Genomic DNA, 13,849 nt, shown 5'->3' with positions numbered 1-13,849 from the left:
CAGGGAGACAGAGCGAGACTCCGTCTCAAAAAAAAAAAAAAAGAAAGTTTCAACAAGGCTGGTAGGAGATTTCTCAGCACAAATGTAACAGGCCTGGACAGAATAGGATGATATAATCAAAGTGGTGAAAGAAAAATACTGTCAACAAATGACCCAGGAAAGCTGTTCTTCAAAAATTAAGAATGAAGACTTTCTCAGACAAAAGCTGAGAGAGTATATTATCCTGTAATGGAAGGGTCAAAGCTTACAAAATTTTAGTTAGATAGGAGTAATAAGTTCAAAAGACCTTATGGTGCAACATGATGACTATAGTTAAAAACACCAGATGTAACAGAGGTGTTGAACTTATTACACTGTGACTTCAAAAAACTATGATTAATATGCTGAGAAATCTAATGGAATAAAGTGGGCAACATGCAAAAACAGATAAGTAATGTAATCAGAGAAACAGAAATTCTAAGATGTAATCAAAAGGAAATGCTAGAAATAAAAAACATTATAACAGAAATGAATAATGCCTTTGATGGGCTCATTAGTAGTCTGGACATGTCTGAGGAAAGAATTAGTGAGTTTAAGGATCAGTAAATATAGAAGCATCCACAACTAAAAAGTAAAGGAAAAAAAAAACTGAAAAAAAACAGGACAAAAAATCCAAGAACTGTGAGGTAAAGACAAAAGAAGTAACTTGTGCATAATGGAACTGCCAAAAGAAGAACAAGAGGGAGCAGAAGAAATATTTGTAGCAATAATGACTGATAATTAATATCAGACCAAACCACAGATCCAGAAACTTAAAGGACACTAAGCAGAATAAATGCCAAAAATATACACTTAGGAAAATTATACTTAAACCACAGAAAATCAAATATTTTTTTAAAAATCTTGAAAGAAGTTGTATTAGTTTGTTCTCGCACTGCTATATAGAAATACCTGAGACTGGGTATTTATAAAGAAAAGAGATTTAATTGACTCACAGTTCCTCAGGCTGTATAGGAAGCAGGACAGCATCTGCTTGGCTTCTAGGGAGGCCTCAGGAAACTTAAAATCATGGCAGAAGGTGAAAGGGAAACAGGTACATCTTACATGACAGGAGCACGACCAAGGTGGGAGGAGGTGCCACGCATTTTTAAACAACTGGATCTCATGATAACTCATTCACTATCATGAGAACAGAGGGGGAAATCCACCCTTTTGATCTAATCACCTCCCACCAGGCCCTACCTCCAACATGAGAGATTATAAATTCAACATGAGATTTGGGCAGTGACACAGATCCAAACCGTATCAGAAGCCAAAAAGTAATTACCTATAGAGGATCAAGGATAAGAATTACATAGGACTTCTCCTCATACACCACGCAAGTAAAAAGAGTGGAGTTAAATTTTTAAAGTATTTGGAGAAATGCCAACCTAGAATTCTGCAGTCTGTGAAATTATTCTTCAGAAGTGAAGGAGAAATAAAGATTTGTTCAGACAAGCAAAATTGAAGAAATTTGTTTAGAGTAAACCTGCTTTGCAAGAAATGTTAAAGTTAAAATTTTTCAGGAACCAAAAGAAATGATTTGTCAAACTTAGAACTTAATAAAAAAAGATAGAGAAAGAAAAAGTGAAGGTAAAAAATTAAAACTTTCATTGTTCTTATATTTAATCTAACAGTTTGTTCAAAATGATGATAGCAGCAATGTATTCAATGATCACACCCTACGAATAGGTATAATGAAAGAAAGCAATGATACAAAAGATGAGAAGAAGGAATTAGAACTACTTTGTTAACATAAGATACTTGTACTATCTGTGAAGTAGTATATGGTTATTTGACAAATAGAGTTGGATTAGTTGTAAATGTATATTGAAAACACTGTGGTAACCACTTGAAGAAGTTTATTTAAATATTTGATTTGCTAATAAAGAAGAGAAAACAGAATCACATAAAATGTTCATTTAAGCCAAAAAAGGTAGAAAAACAGCATAATCTGAAAAAACAAGCAAGAACAAGGGAAATGAATAAAGACCAGTAATAAATATATGACAGATATTAATCCATCTCTATCAATAATCACTATAAACACTAGTGATCTAAATGCACCTATCAAAAGACAGAGATTTTTGAAGAGTGGAACAAAAAACAATATTCAACAATATGTTGTCTAGAGGAAACCTGCTCTAAATATAAAGACACATATAGATTGAAAGTAAAAGGATGGAAAAAGATATCACATGTTAACACTAATTGAAAGAAAGTAGGAGTAACTATATTAACTTCAGACAGAGCAGACGTCAGGGCAAGGAAAATTATCAGGAATAAAGAGAGGCATTACATAATGATAAAGGGGTCAATGTATGTGACCAACAAAAAAGTAATAAAATACATGAGGCAACAGCTGATAGAACTACAAGGAAACATATATGGATCCACTATTAGAGTTGAAGATTTTAACTCCTATAAGCAATAAAGACATTCTGCAAGCAGAAAATCAGTATTACAGAGTTGAACTCAACAACACCATCAGTCACTTGGATATAATTGACATCAATGCAATACTCATACAATAAAAGAACACATTTTTCTCAAGGACACTTATAACAGCCCCTAAGATAGACCATGCTCTGAGTCATAAAATACATGCTAATTGCTAATCAATTTTTTTAAAATAAACATTGTACAATTTATGCTCTCAGATCACACTGTGATGAAAATAGAAGCTACATTAGAAAGGTAAGAGAAATGCTTTCACTTTGACTATGTCACCTCTCCATGACAATGGCATAGCACCCACCACACAGGAAGAATTTCCTTAGGCCCAGGATTTCTACAAGGGAATGAAAAGGGAACCCATGGTGGACATCCAGCTTCCCCAGCATTCTTGGGTATTCTGCCAGAGGCCCACTTCTGTCTTGCCAAATGGGGAACATTGGAAGTATCACCAGGGATAGACTATGTGGTGTCAGCTAGAAATAGAAAGGTGGGGCCCACAGCAACCAGCACGTGAATCTTGGCTGCGGCTCTGTATTCTAGTCAGCAGAGGCACCCAACCAGAGAGATTAACCAAAAGCATCTCTCTGCAGGAAGCACAGTTGAGAGATTTGCCAGGCTTAAGCCTTTATGTAGCTTTGACACCTAGCATCAGAGCTCTGCATAAGGCTCTCCCAGGCTGAGAAGCAAGTCTGCATTTGGACATTGCTACAGAGTGTACCTTCTGGCCCAGCTCAACATGATTAGCTAAGCAGTAACCTAGCCTCAGAGACCTGCATAAGGTTGCATCAGGCTGGGAGGCAAGCCAGTATATGAGCATATCTATGAAGCAGAGCATCTGGCTCTGCCTGACGCTAGCAGTTGAGCAGAGGCCCCGTCAATCTTCAGAGTCCAGTCAGAGGTTCTATCCAGACCCCGGCAGGGAGGAAATCCTCTGACTACACATACCTGTGGAATATAGTCTCTGACCGTGACCATTTCAAATAACATTTTCATAATTGAATTTATAGAAGGAAAAGACAGAAAGGAAGAGCAAGCATATTTAAGAAAATAATGGCTGAAAATGTTTCAAATCTGGAAAAAGATGGCAACATACAGATACAGGAAGCTCAGAAGTCTTCAATCAAATTAAACCCAAAGAAGGGTTAACCAAGACGTATCATGTTCAAACTATCAAAAATCAAAGACAAAGAATTCTCAAAGTAGCAAGAGATAAGAAACATATCATATTCGAGAGGGTTCCAATACAGCTATCAGCAGACTTCTCAGCAGATATCATGCAGGCCAGGAGAGAGTAGAATAATGTACTCAAAGTGCTGTAAACAACAACAACAACAAAAGATCAACCAAGAATATTTTACCTTGCAAAGCTATTCTTTTTATTATTATTTTTTCTTGACACAAAGTCTTGCTCTTGTCACCCAGGCTGGAGTGCAATGGTGTGATCTCGGCTCACTGCAACCTCCACCTCCCGGGTTCAAGCGATTTTCCTGCCTCAGCCTCCTGAGTAGCTGGGATTACAGGCACCTGCCATCACGCCTGGTCAATTTTTGTATTTTCAGTAGAGACAGGTTTCACCGTGTTGGCCAGTCTGGTCTCAAACTCCTGATCTCAGGTGATCCACCCGCCTCAGCCTCCCAAAGTGCTGGGATTACAGGCGTGAGCCACTGCGCCCGGCCCTTGCAAAGCTATTCTAAGGAAATAAGGGAAAAATTAAAACTTTCCCAGACCAAAAAAAAAGCTAAGGGGTCTCATCATCACTACACCTGCCTTACAGGAATCATGAAAGGGAGCTATTTAAGCTGAAACCAAAAAAACAATGACACAAATTAACAACATAAAACATATAAAAGTATAAAACTTGGTGATATAAATAATACATAGTCATATTCAGAATATTCTAGTACTATAATGGTAGTACATAAAGCAATTTTATCTCTAATATAAGTGTTAGAAGAAAAACACCTATAACTACAATAAACTAAGGGATACAAACTACAAAAGATACACATTTTGACATCGAAATAACAAATAGGGGAAAAAGTAAAATGCAGACATTTTGTATTGAAAGTTAAGTTGTTATCAGCTTTCAAAGCCTGGTACAACTACAAAATATTTTATTTGTGCCTCGTGGTAACCACAATACAAAAACTTATAATAGTTGCACAAAATATAAAAACTAAGGAATCAAATCATACCACCACAGAAAATCATCAAATCACAAAAAACGTTAAGAGAGGAGGAAAGAAATAAAGGATGGTTTAAAAAGAAAATAAACCACAAAACAGCAATAAGAGTTCTTATATGTTAATAATTACCTGGAATGTAAATTGACTACATTCTCCAATAAAAAAATAAAGTAACTAAATGGACTGGAAAACAAAATGCAACTATTTGCTGCCTACAAGACACTCGCTTCACCTTTAAGGACACATATAGACTGAAAGTAAAGGAGTGAAGAAAGATATTTCCTGAAAATAGAAGCCCAAAAGAGAAGAAATAGCATACTTAACACCAAATGTTAACAGGTATGTGGAGAAAATAAGCCCTTCATATTGTCATTGGAAGTGTAAAATGACACCATGACCTTGTAAAAATATGTGGTCATTCATTCAAAATTTAAATATAGGCTGAGGCATGAGAATTGCTTGAACCTGGGAGGTGGAGGTTGCAGTGAGCCGAGATCCCACTACTGCACTCCAGCCTGGGCGACAGAGTAAGACTCTGTCTCCAAAAAAAAAAAAAAAAAAAAAAAAAGATTATATGGTCTCTATTTTCAAAATTATTAAAAAGCAAACAAAACAAAACTTCATAGTAGATGGCAGGGTCATAGAGGGTAGCTTATCCCATGCCTCACACTCTTTTACTGCATCTGGCTCTCACATAGTGCCCCTTCATGCTCTTCTTTCTTAATTTTTAATAGCTTTATTGAGGCATAATTGACATACAATAAACAATAAACTGTATGTATTTAAAGTACACAATTTGGTAAGCCATTAATACAATAAGATAGTGCATATGTCACCCCCAACTGTTTTCACATGCCCCTTTGTCATCCCTCTTGCTTTTCCCTCCTCAAAACCCTCCTTCCCCCAGGCATCTACTGATCTACTTGTTATCACTACAGATTAATTTGCATTCTCTAGAGTTTTATACACATGGAATAATACAGTATATATGCTTTCTTGTTTGACTTATTTCATTCAGCATAATTATCCTGAGATTCATCCATGTATATAAGTTATCAATCCCTTTTTTATTTCTAAATTATATTCAATTTTATGGATATATCACAATTCATTTATCCATTCACCTATTGATGGAACTTGCATTGTTTCCAGTTTTGAGCTTTTACAAATAAAGCTACTATGAACATTTACATATAAGTCTTCGTACAGACATATGCTTTCATTTCTCTTTAGTAAATACGTGAATCGTAGGGTATATGCATGTTTCACTTTTCAAGAAACTGCTAACCTGTTTTCCAAAGTGGTTGTAGCATATTACATTTCCACCCACAGGCTAAGTATTCCAGTTCCTCCATACTTTCACTCTCTTCTTACAGTGCACTTACTGTATATCTTTCTGTATTAATGATTTATCAAATTGTATACTTTAAATATGTCCAATACCATCCCAACGGAGGGCAGGAATCAAAACAAGTGTTTCTGCTTGTTTTATTCAGATAAGTTTTTCCCAGAAAAACTTCACGCTCCAGAGAAGAACACCTGCTCCACAGGGCCTTACTGATGCATTTCCTCAACAAGATGGCTCTTTTCTAAATAAAAACAGATTATTTTGACATAACTATTGCCTGTATAGTTGAGAAAATGAAATATTTACCAAATATACTTCATTTTAAAGACTGGATTATGTCAACATACCAAAATGTACTAAGCAATACAGTTGTATGTTTAGGTTATAAAATGAAATAATAAACATTTTATTTTCATTTGTCTTTCTTTAAGGGAGATTTGTTCCAAAAGAATAAATTAGTTGAGATCACTATACAACATACAACAGCAACTTCGATAAACACATCCTTTATCCAGTGAAATTGGTTTCAGAATTCAGTAGTTTAAGCTTTAGTAATTATTACCTAATTCATATTAGATAGAAGGAAATATACATATCTTTTTAAATTTAACTTTTATTTTAAGTTCCGGGGTACATGTGCAGGTTTGTTATATAGGTAAACCTGTGTCATGGGGGTTTGTTTTACAGATTATTTCGTCACCCAGGTATTAAGCCTAGTACCCATTAGTTATTTTTTCTCATCCTCTCCCTTCTCTCACCCTCACCCTCCAATAGGCTCCAGTGTGTTGTTTCCCTCTATGTGTTCATGTGTTCTCATCATTTAGCTCCCATTTACAAGTGAGAACAGGCAGTATTTGGTTTTCTGTTCCTGCATTAGTTTGCTAAGGATGATGGCCTCCAGCTCCTTCCATGTTCCTGCAAAGAAAATGATCTTCTCTTTTTTTATGGCTGCATAGTATTCCATGGTGTATATGTACCACATTTTATTTATCCAGTCTACAATTGATGGGCATTTAGGTGGATTCCATGTCTTTGTTATTGTGAATCATGCTGCAGTGAACATCTACATGCATGTGTCTTTATGACAGAATGATTTATATTCCCTTGGATATATTTCCAATAATGGGACTGCTGGGTCAAATTGTAGTTTGTTTTTATGTCTTTGAGGAATCACCACACTGTCTTCCACACTAATTGAACTGAGGTACACTCCCACCCACAGTGTATAAGTGTTACTTTTTCTCTAAAACCTTATCAGCATCTGTCATTTTTTGACTTCTTTTCTTTTTTTTTTTTTTTTTTTGAGACGGAGTCTCGGTCTGTCACCCAGGCTGGAGTACAGTGGCCAGATCTCAGCTCACTGCAAGCTCCGCCTCCCGGGTTTACGCCATTCTCCTGCCTCAGCCTCCCGGGTAGCTAGGACTACAGGCGCCCGCCACCACTCCCGGCTAATTTTTTGTATTTTTAGTAGAGACAGGGTTTCACCGTGTTAGCCCGGATGGTCTTGATCTCCTGACCTCGTGATCCACCCGTCTCGGCCTCCCAAAGTGCTGGGATTAGAGGCTTGAGCCACCGCGCCCGGCCTTGACTTCTTAGTAATAGCCATTCTAACTGGTGTGAGATGGTATCTCGTGTTTGATTTGCATTTCTCTAATGATCAGTGATGTTGAGTTTTTTATCATATGCTGGTTGGCCACATGTATGTCTTCTTTTGAAAAATGTCTGTTCCTGTCCTTTGTCTGCTTTTTAATGGGGATGTTTGGTTTTATCTTTGTAAATTTGTTTAAGTTTCTTACAGATGCTGGATATTAGACCTTTGTCAGATGCATAGTTTGCAAAAATTTTCTCTCATTCTGTAGGTTGTCTGTTCATTCTGTTGATTGTTTCTTTTGCTGTGCACAGAAGTTGCTTGGTTTAATTAGATCCCATTTTTCAATTTTTGTTTTTGTTGCAATTGCTTTTGGTGTCTTTGTCATGAAATCTTTGCTGATTTCTATATCCAGAATGGTATTATCTAGTTTGTACAGGAGAGATACAGATACAGATATAGATATAGATATAGATATTCAAATGTAGACAAAGAAATAAATATAATCAATAAGGATCTTCTTAGTATCATGTCACCTCTCAGATCCTATACATGGACAAAGTGCAATTATGCAGCAACGTTATACATATGCATGCCATTCTCTACCATCTTTAAGATAAAATCCTAAATATCTAGCTAGATAGCACCAATCTTTCCAACAAAATTTTCTACAGTTCTCCTTCTTCCACTCCAAAATGAACCATAACGAACTCCTGAAATGTTAGGTCTCTGATATTCTGAAACTGTATGGCACTATGAATTTGCCTACATTATTAACAATTTTTTTACATTCTATTCACATTTAACATGCACTTGTTTGTCTTCCTCAATAGCCTGAAAATTCCTTGAGTGCAGAGACCATTTCTTTTCTGTCTTTTTATCTACGAATGCAGAGCATAGATTACAGAGTATAGAATAGGTATTCAATAAATTGTCAGTGAAGAAATAAACTTGTTTATTATATCAAAAATTGTATCATCTCCAGAATGGTTTATTCCTATTGGGATCCTGACACATCTGCATTTCTGACCGTCTTTGTAATGATCCTACACTGCTGAAAAGATCAGCATTTATATAAACCTTTTACTTTTAAAAAAATCTTTTACTTTAATATACTTGTCAATGATGCATATGGATAATTGCCAATGACCAAATGATTATTTTTCTCTATTGCAGGTGTCTTACGCTTTAGTAGTAAACATCCTAAGTGCCTGTATTTCAGTGATTGGTCTGCTTTTACTATCAATTGAGTTTATAAAATATAGTAAAAGTTCAAAAAATCCTCTTTGGCCACAAGTAAGTACCAGGTGTCTGTGAGAATCTCGTCACAATTTTAGAATTATTGTTAAATATTTACTAAGTGATCAGAGCACTTAAGTACAATGCAAGTCATGGAGGTAACCCTCACCATTAGTTTACCTCATGGTATATGCATCTATTAAAAACGTGACTCAAACTACGAGTTATATTTCTAAACCCAAGACCACCCAAAACCTCAAGTAAACAAATGAAAGGTATTATAAATATTAATAGATGCCTTTTGAGTGACTAAGCATTATATTCAATTCTGGACCCACCTGATAGCCATGATATTTTTATGATGGGCAGCCCAGTTCATTCCAGGTTCCTGCATCTCTGAGGTCAGTTCTCCCAGGCCTTAAAAGATCAAGTTTGTTATAGCAAGACTTGGTCTTCCAAGAAGGAACGGGCATATTCATGTACCTGTGATACCCAGGGGTTTATGTTCAATGTCAGGGCTGTAGTTTATAAAAAGAATAAAGCTGAACTCTGTACACGTATGTAATTTTGAATGCATGAGTACTCAGTTCTATATCGTTCATGATTATGTGGACATTTTTGCACTGCCTGCTTGGAGTCTGTCAGTTGTTTAGCAGGTCTGTGGGAGTCTAAGTGTGTTCACATTTGCATTTCAGTATCTGTGTATATCTATGTTCCCATTCATGTGGAACTGTAGACATATGTGCATTTATCTGTACACGTTTGTTGGTGTATAGAGAAGGGGCTAGGAGGGCAAGAAGGTGGAAGTCAGTGCTAAGCAAGTTGTATAGAAATTGAAGCGTAAGGGCCAAAGTCTTCTCTAGGATTTCTGTCCTTCTGCTCTATCCCATCTGTCCAGGGCTTGATGATGGGCAAAACAGAGGGGACTTTTACCAATACTTAGAAATCAACTTTTCTGAATTGAACCCATTAGATATTGCCTATATTTAAATTCCTAACTCATTAAGTAAACTCTCCTTACTTCAACATCCAAAACTCTTGGTTAATTATCTAGTTGCAAAGAATACACCAGTTTGCATTTTGCTGGATTTTTCTTATTTCTATGTAGCTTTGAAAGTGATTTTACCGTGAGTACAACTGTAAACCTCCTTAGGGGACCATTTATGTCTCTGATTCAATAAAGAAATGAGTTTAGAAATTTTAAACTACTTGCTCAGAGTCACATGGCTAGTCACTTACAGATCATTTTTTCTAATGCAGAATGGTTTTAAATTCTAAATTATCTTACCCCACAGAATTGAGCTTTTACAAAAATCAATTCAGTGGCACATCAAAGAATCATTTTGCTGCTACAGAGAATGTTAATATTTTATGACACATACCCTGATGGATACCTTAAAGTGGTATCTTAAATAAATAGAAACATAAAGATGTTGCTTAAGATTATATTTGTATAACAAGAATGTCTCATTTTATTGGATTGATCTTTAATTATGATCTTAACTCTTTCATTTCTCTAATTTATCTCTTAAACTATCAATATTCATATTAGTAGGAAATCCAGAATCTTCCTTCTGAGGTCCCCTCCCTGTTGACCCTCTCAAGTTACTCAAAACCACTGGGATCCAAAGGTTCAATATTGACTCCAAACCCTTAGTTAACAGAGTCATGGAGTATCTCATCAGTCCACCAGCGTGCCCTTAATTTCCACTGCCATGGTTCATTCACTACTAAATGATGTCATTATTTAACACTGATCTGAGTACCCCGTGGTGACCTTGTCATAAAAGTGCATTGAGTACTGAAGAGGCTTGGGCTTCCAATATTACAGATTCTGTATTATTGTTTCCAACCCAGCTATCCTGTCAGGATATGGATCTATTGGGGCTTATAGACAGAGGCACAATCCCAGGAGGAAATTCCTACCCCCAGGCCACATAAGCCCTTGTGTTGAGTCCAGGTTACAAGTCCAAACATTCTTTTCTTTCATTGTTTCTCTTTAGCATCCTTTCCTTTCAACAGGGCAGATTTGTATATGTTTCTCTATTAAATAAGTTCTACAACACTAAACCTCAAGGGTGTCACAATTCCATCTTCCCCAGAGATTTATTGGCCTCAGTGAAAATTTCCTGTCATTATCCACAACAATAAACAAGAAAACACAATCAATGATTCTCATCATCCACTTGGGAGAAATGTATCAGTTTATCATCATCCTCAATAATTATCAGTTGTAATTACGATTAAAAAATATTTAAAATTCTCTTGTTGAGGGTGCAGGATATGGTGGGTCATTTTTCTCTTCTGTTTTTCTTCTTCAATTTTAAGATACCTTTATCAATTCTAAAGCACTCACATAGAAAGATCTGTAAGGAATGTACATTTTCTTTTTGGATACAGAAAACTGGTAAACTCCTTTCGGAATACCTGTTCATATTAACCATCTTGGAGTTGTCTGTCGCAAGTATAGTCATCCACTGGGCATTCCAAGCAAAATATACAGGAAGATAAAGATGCAGTAAGTATCCCATTTCTCCCTTAGTAAATCAGAGGATATTGTCTTCTGTTATGAACACTATTTGAATAACTAAGGTTTTGATATGAATTAAGTCTAAATAATGCCACCACTAAGCTCTGATTGTAGATAACTGAGAACACTCGGCACTAACTGTCGTGCACTTACATGGGTCCCTCCACAGCTGAATAATCTTCCCTTTTATAAAAATGTTTTGCATTACAGGATACTTTTATGTCCACGCCATATGAGAGAATAAGATAGAAGACATGTGATTTTCTGGCTCAGGTCTGTTTAATTCAACAGATATTACCCTGGAAACAAAAAGCTTTGTAAAAGTTGTTACCAGGCACGGGGATATGGGACTACTGAAGTCTGAAGCCTTTGTTTCTCAAAATTTGGGAGAACAAGTCGACTATCTAAGTGTAGAAATTTAGTGTCTTCAGAAACCAAGATGTGGGAGTAATGGAGAAGTTGAAAAAGATGGTAAAAATCTTTTTTCAATAAAGCTATTTTCCTACTTTCTCCATTCCAACTACTTCATGTCTAAAGGAAAACTTAACCTCCATTTGACCTCAATCTCATTAAATCAGAGAACTTCAGTGAAAGATACTCCCACCCTTTTTCCCCAGTACCCAATCAACAGGCTGAGGCTTAGGGATCTGTGAGATCATAGAAACAACTGAGAAGGAGACCAAAGTTAACACAAAGAAGAAAATGAGTTGTCCATATATCCTAGACCACATGTGTAGAAAGGTTTAGGAAATTTAAGCTTCCTCCCCATTTTACCACTTTCTAATCTCATCTGTTTGACCCTTTGACCTGCCTTCTTACCTAGGTCTTAATCTCTTCAGGTTGCTATTCTGTGCCTTGACTTTTCCAACTGTACCTCTATAGCTTTTGTATAGGCAACACCGTATATACCTACAGCTTGGTAGATGTATACCATCTATAAATTGATAATAATCCAAATGTTGAATCTCCACCCTAGACCTTTCTACTGAGCTCTAGGCTCATATTGCCAACTTCAAATGATTCCAAAGCACCTCAAATAAAACACATCTAAAACTGAACTAATCATCTCACCCACAAAGTGATTACCTTGTCTTTTTCATTTAAGAGCACCACCATCTACTTGGCTGTCCTGGCCAGGGAGCTGAGAAATACTCTCAAATTGAAACTAGCTGATAATCCTTTTTATATGATCCCTTAAATGTACTTCAGTTCTGTCCTCTGTTTCTTCATCTCCCCAAATGAAAGTTTAAACAGACAGCACTCACCACATGAAAGCCTGATATTCTAGCACAACATTCATTTCTGCAATAAATTAGCCCAATCTACCTTCTTGACTTCATTTCCTACCACTCACTCCCATAAACGCTGTGCTCCAGCCTCACCAATTTACTTATCATTCTATATAGATGCCTTGTTAAGTTTACCATCTTAATTTACAAATAGCTTTGTTTAGGAATCTTTATTTTGAATTAACTTGATAAAATGAATTAGGAGGGAGAGGAATTTATCATATAGATTTCTTTTCTCGTATTTCCCACTTTCTCTTGACACTCAGAGGCTACATCTTCATTTGTACTGCAAAAGTCATTTGCTTTTCAAAACATGTGAATTAGCTATAATTCCAGATGAATTAGGGTATTGAAAACCTGTTATCTGGATCACTGATTGCTTTTCAATGAATTTTCTTTAAGTAAGGTATTAAAATGGGGAGCTGAAGTTCCATCTAAAGGTATCCAAACTCAAAATCTCAAAAAAATATGGCTCTACCTAAAAGCAAAGTAAACAAAAACACCCCCCCCCTCCCCACACACACACACACACACACACACACACACACACACAGGTCTTATTCTTAATTCTTCTCTGAATAAAGTGAAAAGAGAGCAAACATGGATTGGGTATATAAGAACATATAGATTTCTACTATAACCAAATAGAATTTAAACTGATAGGTATTCAATGCTATACTTAATAATGCAATCAAGTTTGAGTAGAAAACAGTATGTCCTTTATGATGAGTCATTGTCTTGGGGACTGTCTTGCCATATGGCATTGTCTTTGGCTTTCAATCTATAGAAACAAAAGGGAAGGGAGGATGGAAACCAGGGAGAAAGGGAGAGAGGACAAAGAAAGAAACTAAAAAGTATCAAAAGCACGTGGTTTAATTTAAAAATCTCGCCTGGTGGGGTGGTTCACACCCATAATTCCAGCACTTTGAGAGGCTAAGGCAGGGGAATTGCTTGAGCTCAGGATTTTGAGACCAGCCTGGGCAACACAGTGAGACCCCATTTCAAATAAAATAAAATAAAATAAAATAGAAAAAATTACCCAGGAGTGGTGGCACATACCTGCAGTCCTATAGCTAGTTCGGAGGGGAAGGTGGAAGGAGGGCTTGAGCCCAGGAATTCAGGGTTACAGTGAGCGATGATAGTGCCACTGCACTCCAGGCTGGGTGACAGATAGAGACGTCATCTCTAAAAAAT

General features: G+C 36.4%; 1 protein-coding gene across 1 annotated transcript in view; it reads left to right on the top strand.

Moving 5' to 3' along the window:
• Positions 1–11,276, top strand: part of LOC112605804 (membrane-spanning 4-domains subfamily A member 5-like) — a 33,337-nt gene extending 22,061 nt beyond the window's left edge. The window contains exons 4-5 of the mRNA XM_025355699.1: positions 8,774–8,904; positions 11,237–11,276. Of these exons, the coding sequence (XP_025211484.1) occupies positions 8,774–8,904; positions 11,237–11,276 (171 nt within the window). The remainder of the gene's footprint in view (positions 1–8,773; positions 8,905–11,236) is intronic.
• Positions 11,277–13,849: the final 2,573 nt, after the last annotated feature.

The sequence above is a fragment of the Theropithecus gelada genome, chromosome 14 (genome assembly GCF_003255815.1).
Source record: "Theropithecus gelada isolate Dixy chromosome 14, Tgel_1.0, whole genome shotgun sequence".
Taxonomy (NCBI): Eukaryota; Metazoa; Chordata; class Mammalia; order Primates; family Cercopithecidae; genus Theropithecus; species Theropithecus gelada.
The sequence above is the reverse complement of the archived record's forward strand: the minus strand, read 5'-3'. Positions and strand labels throughout refer to the sequence as shown.